At 37.2% G+C, this 17,282-nt stretch overlaps 2 protein-coding genes across 6 annotated transcripts in view; one reads left to right on the top strand and one right to left on the bottom strand.

The window, feature by feature from the left end:
* The window catches only part of LOC105662063 (uncharacterized), a 137,853-nt gene that overhangs the window by 52,939 nt on the left and 67,632 nt on the right, over positions 1-17,282 (bottom strand). The window lies entirely within an intron of this gene.
* grh (grainy head) overlaps positions 1-17,282 on the top strand; it is a 226,217-nt gene that overhangs the window by 13,359 nt on the left and 195,576 nt on the right. For all 3 annotated transcript variants that reach the window (XM_076536590.1, XM_012281969.2, XM_076536591.1), the window contains exon 3: positions 5,073-5,842. In XM_076536590.1, coding sequence (XP_076392705.1) covers positions 5,073-5,842 — 770 coding nt within the window. The remainder of the gene's footprint in view (positions 1-5,072; positions 5,843-17,282) is intronic.

The raw sequence follows: 17,282 nt of genomic DNA on the forward strand, positions 1-17,282 counted from the left end.
GTAAACAGAGCTACCGGGCCTAACCTGCGACCAGAATCCGCGACAAACCGATATGATCTTGGGAGATATTCTTCTTGAGGGATAGTTAGTTGGTAGTGATAGTGTGAGGGGTTTTGGGGGCATTTGGAGGATTTAGGGATTTGGGGTTTGAGGAGGTGGAGAGGTGCAGAGGTTGGGACTTGGAAAATTTGGGAATTTAAGGAGTTTGGGAATTTGAGGAGGTTGGGATTTAGGAAATTAGGGAATTTGAGAAATTTGGAATTTGGAAAGTTTGGGACTTGGGAAATTTGGGAATTTGAGAAGTTTGGGACTTGGGAGGGTTGGAATCTGGGAAATTTGGGAATTTGAGGAGTTTGGGATTTCAGAAGTTTGGGACTTGGGGAGTTTGAGATTTGGAGAGTTTGGCATTTGAGCAGTTTGGGACTTGGGAAGGGTGGGATTTGAGAAATTTGGGAATTTGAGGAGAGTGGGACTTGGGAAGTATGGGACTTGGGGAGTTTGGGATTTGAGAAGTTTGGAATCTGGGAAATTTGGGAATTTGAGAAGTGTGGGACTTGGGAAGGTTGGAATCTGGAAAATTTGGGAATTTGAGAAGTGTGGGACTTGAGAAGGTTGGAATCTGGGAAATTTGGGAATTTGAGGAGTTTGGGATTTGAGAAGTTTGGGACTTGGGGAGTTTGAGATTTGAAGAGTTTGGCATTTGAGAAGTTTGGGACTTTGGAAGGGTGGGATTTGAGAAATTTGGGAATTTGAGGAGTTTGGGAATTTGAGGAGTTTGGGACTTGGGGAGTTAGGGATTTGAGAAGTTTGGGATCTGGGAAATTTAGGAATTTGAGGAGTTTGGAATTTGAGAAGTTTGGGATCTGGGAAATTTAGGAATTTGAGGAGTTTGGAATTTGAGAAGTTTGGGACTTGGGGAGTTAGGGATTTGAGAAGTTTGGGATCTGGGAAATTTAGGAATTTGAGGAGTTTGGAATTTGAGAAGTTTGGGACTTGGAGAGTTTGAAATTTGGAGAGTTTGACATTTGAGAAGTTTGGGACTTTGGAAGGGTGGGATTTGAGAAATTTGGGAATTTGAGGAGTTTGGGAATTTGAGAAGTTTGGGACTTGGGGAGTTAGGGATTTGAGAAGTTTGGGATCTGGGAAATTTAGGAATTTGAGAAGTTTGGGACTTGGAGAGTTTGGAATTTGGAGAGTTTGACATTTGAGAAGTTTGGGACTTGGGAAGGGTGGGATTTGAGAAATTTAGGAATTTGAGGAGTTTGGGACTTAGGGAGTTTGAGATTAGAGAAGTTTGGGACTTGGGGAGTTTGGGATTTGAAGAGTTTGGCATTTGAGAACTTCAGGATCTGGGAAATTTGGGAATTTAAGAAGTTTGAAATAGTAGCTCTTCCAAACACCTGGGTCGACTATTTCATAAGCCAACACGTAGATTGATGCAGATATGTAGATAAAGATAAGAATTAAAGTGACATGAAGATATAAAGAGGATATTGAAATGTGACAATACATAGATTTCAAGATATTTGGAAGTACGGTCATATAGGTATCCAGAAATGAGATTTTATAATACAAAAATTTATGACTATAGAATCTCCTGGATATACAGATCCACATATACAAATATACGAATGTAGTCTTTCAGAAAAGTATCTCAAACACCTGGTCCCACGCGCCAACATGTGGGTTGCCATCGGTACTTATCCCGAGGATACATAAGTCCTACGATTTCGTAGCGCTTCTGCAGGATGTTATCTCGAGATTTATGAAATAGCGTGTAGTACAAGACTCGAACGACGGCCTTGTACCATAGATTCAATCTACTATCGCTGTCAAGGTGGACGATTACGTAATCCAGCTACGAGATAGCAGAGACGGGTCTTATATTCGTGAACGGTCGTTCGACCTTGCCCACTGCTTCGGCTTCCTCGTTCCTTCTCTTCGCCCTCCTCTTTCAGTTTTAATTCATCCTCGAATCCGTTATCTGTCTCGGATTGATCCGTCGCTTCGGACCTCCTTTGCGCAATCTCGTTTCTGGTTGCGTGACTTGATCGTTTACCCGGTCATTCAATTATTCGTGTTATGGAATTTTGAAATGTGGGAATCTATGGCGTCGCGAGGACTTTTTGAAATTCTAAACTTCTTTGTATTCCCAAATTCCTACATCCCCATATCTCCAAACCTCATATTTCCAAATCCCCAAATAAATTCAAAGTTTCCCAAGGACTCGTTTCCCTGCGCTTGATAAATTTCCCTATGCGCCCGATTAGATTCCAAACGATTACACCGTGGAGACTAGTGTTTCACGTCGTGTCGTGACCGCGGGAGACTTCGTTTATCCGATCGATTAACCGTGCTAGCTGCCACCTTTTACTCGACAAATTTCCCTGTTCCTCTATTTTCCCCAGCGAACGCAAATCCCGACTCTCCACGCGATATTAAAATGATTAGTCGCTTCCTGTGTCGAACACGATACGCGTCCCTGTTATCGTCGCTTACGAGGGAAACATCGCGTAACACTTTCGCGGCTGGTAATTTTCATCTGGCTCGAGAATGAAGATACCTATTGGACGATTCACTTTTTTTTCAATTTTAATTACACAGATCGGCGTGTTGAAAATAAGAGTATACGTCGTGGAGCATGGTGGACTTCAAGTTGTAATGAATCTATGGCTGCGTCTCAATATTCATTTTGACATATGTGGATGTCGATAGTAGTTCGTTTTAATGTTCTCTTGATGTTACTGGAGTATGGTACGTCTCAATGTACTGCATTTCTTAGAATTTTAAGATGTGGAGATCCTTCATAGGTTCTGAAAATTCTAATATTATCAGGTCGTAATGTTCTTAGGTGCCAATGTTACTTGACCTAATGTCCTCAGGTTCAAACCTTCCCTAGAGACCTGGTACTAGTACTCTAATATCATCAGGTCCTATTATTATTAGATCTCAATGTTACTAGACCTTATATCCCTAAATCCAAATATTCAGAGAGTCCAGTAGCTGAGATACCAACCTAGATACTAATAGTCGAGATTTAAATCAACCTTAGAGATTTAGATCAACCTTAAACCAACCTCCCTCTGTTCTCCCCATACCTTCTCCCAATATTCTCTCCCCAAATACAAGTTTATCGTAAAACACAACTCCTCGAAGAGTTACAATATCGCTCCGCTGAAATATTAAATAAAGACCGACGTGATCCTTTGATCTTTCCAAGTATTGCGGCTCACGGTGGCTTCGGTCCGACCGGTATCGATTAACAAAATTTTTGTCGCGCACCACGTAATTAGCATTCGAAGCCGTGCGTTGCAACACGCGGCAGCATAAATTTCCGCGTGTTGAAACGGTAGGATTTTCTGAAATTGCCACGCGCAGACCATAAATATCGACGGCGTAACGGAGGAGCCGTTTCGCGTGTACGGAAGACCCCTGTTAACGAGGGAGTTTAGAGGTCACGTCGGGGTCACTAATTAGTCGAAGCGATACAGCGAACTGTTGAATGTTTTTACATCGACGATGAATATTATGCAATTTACTTAATTATGTAAGATCGTAATCTCGCAATGAACTTTCACAACGGTGTGGAGTTTTTCAAACTGTCTGGAGATGAATTCGCGAAAGGTGTTCGGAGAATCGAGATGTATTATTAGGCTGCCTCCGGGCAACCTGTAGCCCTCTTCAAAACGTGCTCTACCCTCGTCATGCTCAAAGAATCGCCACCCTCAATGGACCCTCGAAACCTCTCTTGTTCTCGAGAATGCCCTTCAGAGGAGCTCTTCAACCCCTTTGTACGAAATTTCATACTGGCGGAGTCTAGTGGAAATTTGATCGACTCAGCAGAATATTCGAGGGTCAACATTGTCATCCTTTCTTGACCACTTTGTGGAATTATCTTAGAGACACAAATTATAAGTTTGATTTAGTTTTACTAATTGTAGGAACTTGTGGATAATAGTAGATGTTGCAACATGTGTATTGATATGTGTCTATGTATACACATGTGTGACAATATGGTTCTTATGTTCATGATGAAAATGTATGGCGATGAATGACGTTATGGAAGGTTTTAGTTGGATGTGGACCGAGAGTGTTTATCAAGAAAATTGTTGCTTTTGCAACATGTGTGTTGATATGTGTCTATGTATACATATGTGTAACAGTAAGCTTTTTATGTTCATGATGAAAATGATGAATGACGTTATGGAATGCTTTATTTGGACGTGGATCAACAGTGTTTATCAAGAAAATTGTTCCTTTTGCAACATGTGTATTGATATGTGTCTATGTATACACATATGTGACAATATGGTTTTTATGTTCATAATGAAAATGTATGACGATGAATGACATTATGAAAGGTTTTAGCTGGATGTGGACCAACAGTGTTTATTAAGAAAATTGTTTCTTTTGCAACATGTGTATTCACATATATATCTATGTATACACATGTGTAACATCATGGTTTTTATCTTCATGATGAAAATTATGAATGACGATGAATGACATTATGGAAGGTTTTAGCTGGATGTGGACCAACAGTGTTTATAAAGAAAATTGTTTCTTTTGCAACATGTGTATTCATATATATATCTATGTATACACATGTGTAATATCATGGTTTTTATGTTCATGATGAAAATTATGAATGACGATGAATGACGTTATGGAAAGTTTTTGTTGGATGTGGACCGAGAATGTTTATTAAGAAAATTGTTGTTTTGTAATTGGTTACATTTAAATTGTAATAACATTCCGAAGATTGTATGTATCTATTTGGAAATAATTATGAGTACCTGAGTTTTGAATATTATCTGATTTATGTATTGTTTTTGTACAAGTTGATTATACTGAAAATTAGGTAAATAATATATTATGTAAAGCAATAATTTACTATTAAGGATAGAGTAGAAGTATCAAAGTAGATCTTCAAAGTCCCCAACGTCCCAGGTCCTCTGTCTCCCACAACTAAATAAAGCCCACAATACAACTGCACAAAGCACAGTAATGCAAAGTATTAACTTAATACAAAGCTGCTATATTAAATTCGAATGAAATTCCATGTATTGCAGGTACAAGAGGGGCCAGTGTCACCGGCGTCCTCCTCCCTGAGCAACCAAAATCAAAACGAGAGCGAGCAACAGGTGTTGCTGGCAACGATGCAGCCAGTGAACGTATTAGACCTGCACGAGCCATCCTCGGTGCACTCTCTCCACCCGAAATACCACCATCACCACCACCGTCACCACCACCATCACCACCACCACCACCACCCTCAGCACATTCAAACCGACCCCGACGACGTTCAACAACGCGCCGGCGACGACACCGACGGCCGCGTAACACCAGGCGGTGACGCGTCTTCCGCGAACTCGACGCTGGGCGTCGGCGAGCACAAGATGATCGACCTGATCTACAACGACGGTCAGAAGACCGTCATGTACACGCACGACAAGGAGATCATTTATGAGAACGAGGCTGATCGGGTGCAGGTGGTTGAGTATCCACCACCGCCACCATCACCACCCTCGCCGACGACGCCCTCCGCGGTCACCAGAGCTGGACTGCTGCCCCCGACGTGTGTGACACCTAGATCTGGCTCGACTACTACGGCCCTGCACCTGCATCATTATCCGCAGCTTCAGCTGCAGCATGAGGATGATCTTCCACCTGGGGTACGCCACGCTGTTAATGCTACTGTGCCGAATTGTGGAGCGGCGACTACGACTACTACGGTTCTGGTGCTGTCTGAGCTGGTGGCTGCTGATCCTGCGGCGGGTGCGGCCGCTGCGCAGCAACTTACACTCACTGCCGCTGCTGCTGCTGCTTCACTCAGGGCGGGGTAAGTGATCAAGGCTTTTACATAGTCAAGGTTTTAATATAGTTTTGAAAATGGAGGAGGTCGAAGGCTGTGATGTTGAATGAGGCGGTTTAACGATCTGAAGTTGGATGAGGAGGTCTAATGCTCTGATTTTGGATGAGGAGGTCTAACGATCTGATGTTAGATGAGGAGGTCTAACGTTCTGATGTTAGATGAGGAAGTCTAACGATCTGATGTTGGATGAGGAGGTCTAACGTTCTGATGTTAGATGAGTAGGTCCTCCTTGCACGAATAGGTGCAATGTAGGTGCATTGTGACGTGGTACAAAAGAACAGAATGTCGAGTTGACGTTCGCTGATTACGAAGCAAATGAGATTGTCGATTTTTGCGAATTAGTACCTGGTCCACCTGTTGGAGGCTGAATCGACTGGTATCTGATTTAGTATCAGCTCGGACTTCATCTGGGTTTTAGCTGGGATTAGGTTTTAGGTAGATATGGGTTCTAGGTAGATCTAGGTTCTACACAGGACTAGATCTAGGCTTAATCTGGGTCTTATGTAGTTTTAGGTTCTAACTAGAGCCAGGGTCTGGTTGGGTATGGGTTCTGGTTAGGTCTAGGTTGATCTAGGCTTCATCCAAGTCTCATCTCATTTTAGGTTCTAGCTAGGACCAAGTCCGAGTTGGGTATAGGTTCTGGATAGGTCTAGGTTGATCTAGGCTTCATCCAAGTCTCATCTCATTCTAGGTTTGAGTTGGGTATAGGTTCTGGATAGGTCTAAGTTGATCTAGGCTTCATACATGTCTCATCTACCTCTAGGTTCTAGTTAGAACTAGGGTCTAGTTGAGTATGGGTTCTGAATAGGTCTAGGTTGATCTAGTCTTAATCTATGTCCTAGCTGATTCCAGGTTCTAACTTCTAATTCCAGGAGCTACATTGTTGTTAGATGTATGTTCTCGATAGGTGTAGGTTGATATAGGTTTAATCTAAATCCTAGCTAATTCCAGGTTCTAATTGTAGCCGCATTGTTGTTAGCTATACGTTCTGAATAGATCTAGAACACCTTTAAACCTGGATTTTCTCTGACTTTCAGCTTTCGTCAGGTTTAAGTTTTTCCTAGATCCAGCTTTCACTTGGATCTATCTTCTCTAAATCTACATTTGTCTTACGTGTTTCCAAAGTCACAAGAAAATGATACTCCTCTCTGTGTCTTAACAGAAGTCCTCCTCTCTGTCCACTTAACAGCATCTGATCAAGTTCGATTCATTTCCATAATCATATTTATTTTACAAACAGCAAAATAAAATAGGATCAACATTGATATTAACATACATTAATAACGTGAGAGATAATAATCTGATACTGACTTCATCATACATTACTATCCAATATTCCTTATAATATAGAACGAAAGAACACTCAACTGACATTTGACGATCTGCAACATATCAAGATCTTGAACGTCGCCTTCACACACAGACATACAGAAATATTCCTTCATATTTATCGTTCACTATTTATGCTGAACACACATGAAACTTCACTCTATTACGCTAATCGTACGACATTAAATTATCACCGTTCGATCAACATATCTCTATCATGTTCATTGTCACTAGCCACTTGAATTTATTGCTTTACGAATGCTTAAAAACGTTGTCAAATTATACGGAATTGCTTCAGCGAGAGATACGAAATCTACGTTGAAAGATTGGATAAAGGTCAATTGACCTACCTACGACAACCTGCAGTGTCACGTTGGGGATTCGAACTTTTGCTAAATATGTGATTTAATGAAACAAGTGCTTAGGTGTACAAGGTGGTTATGTTCAAATTTTTAATTGGCACATTTTTACATTTTTACATTTTTACATTTTTACAATTTGACAATTTGATAATTTGACAATTTTATAATTTGACAATTTTATAATTTGACAATTTGACAATTTGATAATTTGACAATTCGACAATTTGATCATTTTTCAATTTTTCAATTTTTCAATTTTTCAATTTTTCAATTTTTCCATTTTTCAATTTTTCAATTTTTCAATTTTTCAATTTTTCAACTCCTCAATTTTCCAACCCTTCAAGTTTCCAAACTTTCAAGTCTCCAACCCTTCAAATTTCCAACTCTTCAAGTTTCCAACTCTGCAATTTTCCAACTCTTTAATTTTCCAACTCTTCAATTTTCCAACTCTTCAATTCTTCCATTCCTCAATTCTTCAGTTCTTCAATTCTCCAATTCTTCAATTCTTCCATTCCTCAATTCTTCAGTTCTTCAATTCTTCAATTCTCCAATTTTTCAATTTTTCATTTCTTCCATTTTTCAATTTTTCAATTTTTCAATTTTTCAATTTTACATTTTCAAATTTGATAATTTTCAAGGTGGAAACTTTTTAGTAACACAGCACACTAAAGATGGCGGTGCTTGAACAAAAAACCAAAGACAAACCAGCACCCTCACAAATGACAGATCCAATGTCACTTTGTTAATAAATCTAACTTTTTAACTAATAAGCGTTAACTTTGTCAAAAGTAAACTATAAAATATAAAACTATAATAAAATATAAAAATGCAGTCAAATATAAAAATGCAGTAAAAAGGGTTTAAAAGTGCGACAGAGCAGTATTCAATCTGTTTCGAATCTTGAAGCATACAAAACAGTGAACAAGCAAAGCTCGCGAATGGGAACGGTCGCGTGCAACCATACGGAAAAATAAAATTCCACTTCAGAGGCATATGGCCGTTGTCGCGATTCGTATTAAGGCTCGGCCACGGCGTGGAAAATCGTATCGCTCCATAATAAGCCGTAAAGTATCCGCGAAAAGCGGTAGCCTGCTCGCTGGCACGGAAAAATGGACGCGCGGGCACGTTGAAACGCGCGGCGTGTTAGTGTTATCGGGAGCGTGTATCGGCGCCGACAATTAACAATTATTGCGCACACCTACCCGCGAGCGACTCGGATAAGTCACGTTGCTGCGTAGAATTTATTATTACGACGTGGCGAGAGAGAAGGAGAGAGAAAAAGAGCGACGTGTGTCCTGCAAGGACGTCGCCGATCCTTCGGCATTCGTTCGGTCTCCACATTTGTTTCTTCCTTTTTGGATTCCGTGGCGAATAAACGAACCTATAAACAGCTAAATGAGGGGGATAGGGCTCTTAATTAAAAAATCCAATTATCCCTTGTGTGGACAGATATTTATGAAAGGACGGTTGGGGGGAAATTGAAAAAACTAATTTCTTCAACTTATTTCACCTTTGAAATTTATTGAAGACTGAATGAATTTCGAAGGTGAAATATGGGGGAAGAATTGGTTTTTTCAATTTCCCCGCAACTGTCCTTTCATAAATATATTGGTTTTTTGATTTTGATGAATTTATGTGTGTTTTGAGGTACAGGGTGTGGGAGTAATGGAAAACGTTCCGATTGGTTAACATAAATGAAGTGCAGTTAACATATTTAGATAAGTGGTCAAATAATTGGACGATGTGAAAATTGGTAGGATTGAGAGTTATTTGAATTGAAAGTTGTTATGAGTCAAAATTTTTAGAATTGAAAATTGAAGAATTAAGAACTGTTTGAAAAAATATTATAATTGACATTTATTTGAGGTAGAAATTGTTAGAATTGAAATTTATTTGAATCGACAATTATTGGAGTTGAAAATTCGAATTGGAAATTATTGTACTTGAAAATTGTAATTGAAAATTATTAGACTTGAAAATTATTGTATTTGATTATTATTAGACTTGAAAATTACTGTAATTGAAAGTTGTCAAAATTGAAAGTTACTTGAATTGAACATATCTTTAACTGAAAGTTGCAAAAATTGAAAATTTAAAAAATTGTAATTTATTGTAATTGAAAGTTGTCAAAATTGAAAATTTCTTGAATTGAACATTTCTCTAAGAGTTGCAAGATTTAAAAATTGTTAGAATTGAAAGTTACTTGAATCAAACATTTCTTCAACTGAAAGTTGCAAGAATTGAACATTTTAAGAATTAAAATTTATTGTAATTGAAAGTTGTCATAATTGAAATTTGTCACAATTGAAAATTACTTGAATTGAACATTTCTCGAACTAAAACTTGCAAAGATTGAAACTAATTGTAATTGAAAGTTTTCAGAATTGAAATTTATCAGAATTGAAAACTACTTGAGTTGAATATTTCTCCAACTAAAACTTGTAAGGATTGAAACTTACTGTAATTGAAAGTTGTCAGAATTGAAATTTATCAGAACTGAAAATTATTTGAATTCAATATTTCTCCAACTAAAACTTGCAAGAATTGATCATTATTGTAATTGAAAGCTGTCAAAATTGAAATTTGTCAGAATTGAAAAATACTTAATTTGAAATTTGTCAGAATTGAAAAACACTTGAATCGAAATTTGTCAGAATTGAAAAATATTTGAATTGAAATTTGTCAGAATTGAAAAATACTTGAATTGAAATTTGTCAGAATTGAAAAATACTTGAATTGAAATTGGTCAGAATTGAAAAATACTTGAATTGAAATTTGTCAGAATTGAAAAATACTTGAATTGAACATATCTTCAACTGAAAGTTGCAATAATTGAAAATTGTAAGAATTGAAAGTTTTTGACTTAACAATTACTTGAATTGAAAACAGTTAGATTTGAAAATCATTCGAATTAAAAATTATTAGAACTCAAAATAATTTTCAATTATCCTTTTTCAATTATTCCATACCATTCTCCCATCTAAATAAATCTCCAACTACCACCACACCTGCCAACAAATATATTACACAAAAATAAAAAATCTCCAAAGGAAAATATCATTAATTACTCTTAATACTACACCTCTAATCTAAAGTATCAAAGTCACATATATCATAACCGATACGATCACGTGTCACATTACCGACTCCCATGTGCAATTAACGTTACGGTATTCCGTGTTTCTGAAACGCATATGCAAATGAAAATTCAGCATATCGAAATAATAAGAATCTACATATGTAGATTGCACATACGACCACATTTCCTAATCATTTTTCTTTCTTCCCAGATAACCTTCCTTCGATTCTTATAATTTTCGACTCGAGTCTCCGTATGACGCGCGAATTTCCATGAGAACCGTACACTCATTTTATGAGAACATATTTAAACAGTTATGAATAATCTAACCACTCGAAAGCGTAGTATAATGAATATCATTAAAATTACAGATGAAACTTGTCAAAGCCGAGAGCACTACCTGCTGTGAGTCCCCGAGAACTTATCACGGTAGCGCAGCTAAATCGAGGATCTTCCATTTCACAGATTAAATGCAAATTAAATCTCCTTCTGCTTTTATTCTAAAACTCGTAATTTTCAACTTAATAAACGCTATTTATAGACTGTTTAATCCGTCGCCGATTAAAAAAGGAAGCGTCCGTCATTTTTCAACGCGTCACTCGAAACCAGTCGACATCGTCTTTGCTGAAACGTACCAGAAGTAACTGGTCAAGTCGGAAATGCAATTAAGATCAAGATCTTCCAATTTGTTACATTTCCATATCGCCTTCGTATCGCGCGTAGATCGACGAATGAGCGCTAAGGCGATACAGACGTTCCCTGAAACGCGCTATTTCGAGCGCGTGCTCAGCTATGCGTGTTCGCCCAACCGTGACACAATGAATAATCGAAAAAAAAGTAAGAGAAAAAATCAACAAAGAAATGCTAAGATCGCGGCGACGTCACGCAAGGATATCAAAACAATTCGATTTTATTTCGCACCGAAATATGGGTAGGTTAGGTTAGGAGACTTCTCGTCAGCTGCGCGTATTGTATGTAGATTTAGGAATGCACTACTTTAGAAACGATCGGCTTGGTTGATGTATACGCTTGTCAATTTCAGGTGTTTACTGGGAATTTTTGTTATGAAGTTATTGGTATCGTAAATTTGAATTCGAAGGGTAATGTATGGACATTTCGCATGCTTAGGTGGCAATATACGAGAAGGGAATTTCAGTGTACATTGATTTTCATGGATTCGGTGTTTCGGTTTGATAATTTATGGACTTCTGAATGTGGTCTTGGAAATTTCACAATTTTTATTTTATTGAAAACTACTTGAAATTCAATTACTTGAAAATAACTTGAAAATTCAATTACTTGAAAATAACTTGAAAATTCAATTACTTGAAACTTAAGAACTTGACAGTTTAACTACATGAAATTTGATAACTTGACAGTTTAACTACTTGAAATTTGATAACTTGAAAATTCAAATATTTGAAATCTGAGAACTTGACAGTTTAACTACTTGAAATTTGATAACTTAGAAATTCAATTATATGAAATTTGAGAACCTGACAATTTAACTACTTGAACTTTGATAACTTGACAATTAACTTCTTAAAGTTTGAGACCTTGACAATTAAGTCACTTGAAATTTATTATATTGAAAACACAATTACTTAAAATTTGAGAACTTGACAATTTAATTATTTGAAATTTGATAACATGAAAATTCAATTACTTGAAATTTGAGAACTTGACAATTTAACTACTTGAAACTTCATAATTTGAAAATTCAATTACTTGAAATTTGAGAACTTGACAATTTAACTACTTGAAACTTCATAATTTGAAAATTCAATTACTTGAAATTTGAGAACTTGACAATTTAACTATTCGAAACTTCACAATTTGAAAATTCAATTACTTGAAATTTGAGAACTTGACAATTTAACTATTTGAAATTTAACAACTTGAAAATTTAACTACTTGAAATTTGATAACTTGAAAATTCAATTATTTAAAAATTGAAACCTTACAAATTTAACCACTTGAAATTTGTTAACTTGAAAATACAGTTATTTAAAATTGGAAAACTTGACAATTTAACTATTTGAAATTTGACAATTTGAAAATTTAACTACTTGAAATTTGATAACTTGAAAATCTAATTATTTAAAAATTGAAACCTTGAAAATTTAACCACTTGAAATTTGTTAACTTGAAAATTAAGATATTTAAAATTGGAAAATTTGACAATTTAACTACTTGAAATTTAATAAGTTAAGAATTCAATTATTTAAGTTTTGAAATCTTGAAAATTTATCTTCTTAAAGTTTAATAACTAAAAAATTTAGCTATTTAAAACTTGAAAATCCAACTATTTAAAACTTGAGAATTAGAAAACTTGAAAGCTTGAAAACTTGAAAATTTGAAAACTTGAAAACTTGAAATCTTGAAAATTTGAAAACTTGAAAACTTGGAAATCCACCTATTCAAAACTTGAAAATTAGAAAACTTGAAAACTTGGAAATCCAACTATTCAAAATTTAAAAATTAGAAAGCTTGAACACTTGGAAATCCAACTATTCAAATCTTGAAAATTAGAAAACTTGAAAACTTGGAAATCCACCTATTCAAAACTTGAAAATTAGAAAACTTGAAAACTTGGAAATCCAACTATTCAAAATTTAAAAATTAGAAAGCTTGAACACTTGGAAATCCAACTATTCAAATCTTGAAAATTAGAAAACTTGAAAACTTGGAAATCCACCTATTCAAAACTTGAAAATTAGAAAACTTGAAAACTTGGAAATCCACCTATTCAAAACTTGAAAATTAGAAAACTTGAAAACTAGGAAACTTGAAAACTTGAAAACTTGAAAATTTGAAAATTTGAATAGAGAATTGAACGAGTATTTACTACTAAAAATAATTACACATTAAAATGACCAATACAGTATCCCAAATACCACATTTAACTGTGCCAAATAACAAAAATTTTCTCACAAAAAGTTACGTAACAAGATCTTCACGCCAACTCAATAAAATTCGTTTCCAAAAGAGTCCTGTCCAACACGACACAAACGATCCGAACATAAAGTGAAAGGAAGTTCAATTTTCGAGTATACATGTACTTTCATCCGAGTGGTCCACTTCTGCTTCGCATTCAAACGCCAGTTCCATCGAAGTTGGTCTCAAGATGGCGCAAAAAAAACAACTACGTACAAGAGGAAAACGAGCAGCAACAAAGATTCTGCGCAGATTCGTTGGCAAACATCTCGATTTATAATAATCGAGCGAAAAATAAAGAAGAGCGAGGTGAAGAAAAGGAGAAAGAGAAGCTCGGTTGTTTTCGAGGCCCCCAAGGTCTTCACTTGCATATCTTAACGATTAATTTGATTTTTATTTATTGCAACAAGGTTACACTCTGTCTTTAATGGTTATTGCGATATTTTACATATTGCAATAAAAGTTAGAATTTATTATTTGAAAGTCTGTTAATTTAAGGAAAAGGGTCGTCTACGGTTGTGAGAGCAAAAAGTAGGTGCAATAATCGATCACTGAGAGTTGTTATTCTGTTATAAATTTATGACTCCCATCCGCTGAAAGCTACGTTGGCATCATAAATCATAAAAAACATGACATTCGTACGACGAAGGTCAGCAATCAGATTGTGTTCGAACTCTCATATTTTTTTCTCGTTAACCGTCTGACGAAAATTTCCGCGAGGCAGAATTTATTATTACGTTTAATGTATCGAATTTATCATGCACGAGAGTAGAAACTTTGTACGTAATTTATCCTTTAATTATTTATGAGACTTTGTAATAAATAAGTCGGAGCGCGAAGTTGTTCGAACATAAAATTACAATTTATTCATTTGAAGAAATTATTCGATCATCGGCAGGGTATCGTTAATCAGATTAAAATCAGCTAAAAGCTCGATCGAGGCTGTCAGAAGCGAGGATCGTGCATCCTCTGTAAGCTACTTATTCCACGGCTTTAAGCACGCGAAATCCGAAGCGGATCTTTGCAGCGAAGCGACAGATAATCCGCTATTTCAGCTCGCAGAAAGAAGCTGACGAGAACAAGCGAGATGTTAATTCGTGCGTCAACCTTGAGCCGCGAAGCGCCATCCACTTCGCTCCCTACGCTTTTCGCCATTTTGTCCTCCCGCTTTTTCTCCACGCTGAAAGGTTAGATTGTTACGTTGAACTCGGAAATTCTTACTCGCTGAATATTCATTTATTTAATCGATGTCATTCTTGAAAAAGGAAAAATACTTAGAAAAATTAGTTGAATTTCACATAAAAATTTTGTTGGAAATATAGCAAAGGATTACTGATTGGAAATGCGGTGATTTTCACTGGAAATTGTTATCGATTTTCAATTTTAATTAATCGGCAATATAACGAGAGGATGACGTGTGTGAAAGTAGGACGCTATGGTGTGTGATAGGTAATAGAAAAATATGTTATATATCACTTAGGAATAGTAATATTTAGAAATACGATTGCAATATAGCTGGTGGCCATATAAGGAGTAGAAATACAAAACATGACAATGAAGAGTAATAGAATATTTACTAATATGTACTGATACTACATGTGACAATGCAACAATGCAACGCGTGGAAATGCAATATTTGGTAATACAACGCGTGGCAATATAATGCGAGAATATCTAACACATGACGATATTAAACGTGATGATATAACTCGTGAAAATTCAACGCAATACAATTGCAAGCGTGATAATTCGAAACGTATCAATTCAACCTGTGGCTATATAACGCGTGGCAATATAACACGTGCTTATATATTACGTAACAATTCAACTTGTCTGTAATACAAAGCGTGGCCATACAACGAACGCCACCTTCCCTACTAAAACACGTCCCCAACCAAACTTAACAAGCTTCACATCGCGTATTTTACATAAAAATTTCCACCAACGAAAGAAATCCAGCTAAAAAAATATATAGAGGAAGAACATGGAAGAAGTGTGGGCAGAGGGAGGCAAGAAAATGGCCTCCGTTTAATAAATCCGGCGCGATGGAAGGCGCGATCGAGAGGAAAGAGCCGAGGGACCGCTCGAAGGGGCGCGCTGGTGATCTACGTTAACGCGGCGGAGGTGGGTACCTGTAATAATAGTGTTTTCGAGGATGTGACGTCACGCGCGAACAATACACGCGCGATGCAAAAGCTGTGCACACGCTTTCGGACGATTATTTATTTGACAGACCTTCCCGCGGGCCGTGGCTGCTTTTACGATCAGCTCGCAACGCTTCGTCTTCGGATTCGCAACGCGTTTCTCGCTTCTGCCCTCTTCTTCCTCGAACCCTCGTTCAATGTTACGCAATGTGAAATCTTCCTCTTCTTGTTTGGAAAAATTATCAAATTTCCGTAGTTCTTTTATCAAAACTAGATCTATCTGGGTCTACCGCCATAAGTCAAACTAGAGTGAGTCATGTGTTAGAGTGGGTGCGTCGTGAGTCAGACTTGAGTGTGTCATAAATCAAACTAGAGTGCGTCATATGTTAGAGTGGGTGCGTCATGAGTTAGACTTGAGTGTGTCATAAATCAAACTAAAGTGCGTCATGTGTTAGAGTGGGTGCATTATGAGTTAGACTTGAGTGTGTCATAAATCAAACTAGAGTGCGTCATGTGTTAGAGTGGGTGCGTCATGAGTTAGACTTGAGTGCATCATAAATCAAACTTGAGTGCGTCATGTGTTAGACTTGTGAGTGCGTCACAAGTCAAACTTGTGGGTGCGTCATGAGTCAGACTCGAGTGCGTCTTGAGTTAGACTTGTAGATGCGTCACAAGTCAAACTTGAGTGCATCATGAGTTTGACTTGTGAGTGCGTCATAAGTCGCTTATGAATACGTCACAAGTCAGACTTGTGAGTGCGTCATGAGTCAGACTTGAGTGCGTCTTGAGTTAGACTTGTAGATGCATCACAAGTCAAACTTGAGTGCATCATGAGTCTGACTTGTGAGTGCGTTATAAGTCGCTTATGAGTACGTCACGAGTCAAACTTGTGGGTGCGTCATGAGTCAGATTTGAGTGCGTCTTGAGTTAGACTTGCAGGTGCGTCACAAGTCAAACTTATGAGTGCGTCATAAGCCTTGATTTGTGAGTGCGTCATAAGACGCCTATAAATGCGTCACGAGTCAAACTAATGAGTGCATCATGAGTAACTTATGAATGCGTCATAAATAAAACTTGAGTGCGTCATGCGTTAGACTTGTGAGTGCGTCATGAGTCAGACTTGTGAGTGCATCATGAGCCTTGATTTGTGAGTGCGTCATAACTCGCCTATAAGTGCGTCACGAGTCAAACTAATTAGTGTATCATGAGTAACTTATGAATGCGTCACGAGTCAACCTCGAATGCGTCATAAATAAAACTTGTAAGTGTGTCACGAGTCAGACTTGTCAAAGCAAAGGAGTTAATCCGAATTTAACATATCCAGTCCACCGCCGAAAACATACATAACAGATTCCAGATAATTATCTTTTTAGATGAATGAATCCTCCATCGCATCCCTGACCAAGATTCAGGTCTCGTTATTTTTTACCAGCTTCCCATTGTAACCGCATTGCTCGTTTTACGTCGGTCACCCCATCCCCGCGTGTCGATTTTATCGATCGATGAACCAGCACGACATAATCGTTTCTTCTCGACATTGTTCCCCTTTTCAGTGT

Source organism: Megachile rotundata, chromosome 10 (assembly GCF_050947335.1).
Source record: "Megachile rotundata isolate GNS110a chromosome 10, iyMegRotu1, whole genome shotgun sequence".
Taxonomy (NCBI): domain Eukaryota; kingdom Metazoa; phylum Arthropoda; class Insecta; order Hymenoptera; family Megachilidae; genus Megachile; species Megachile rotundata.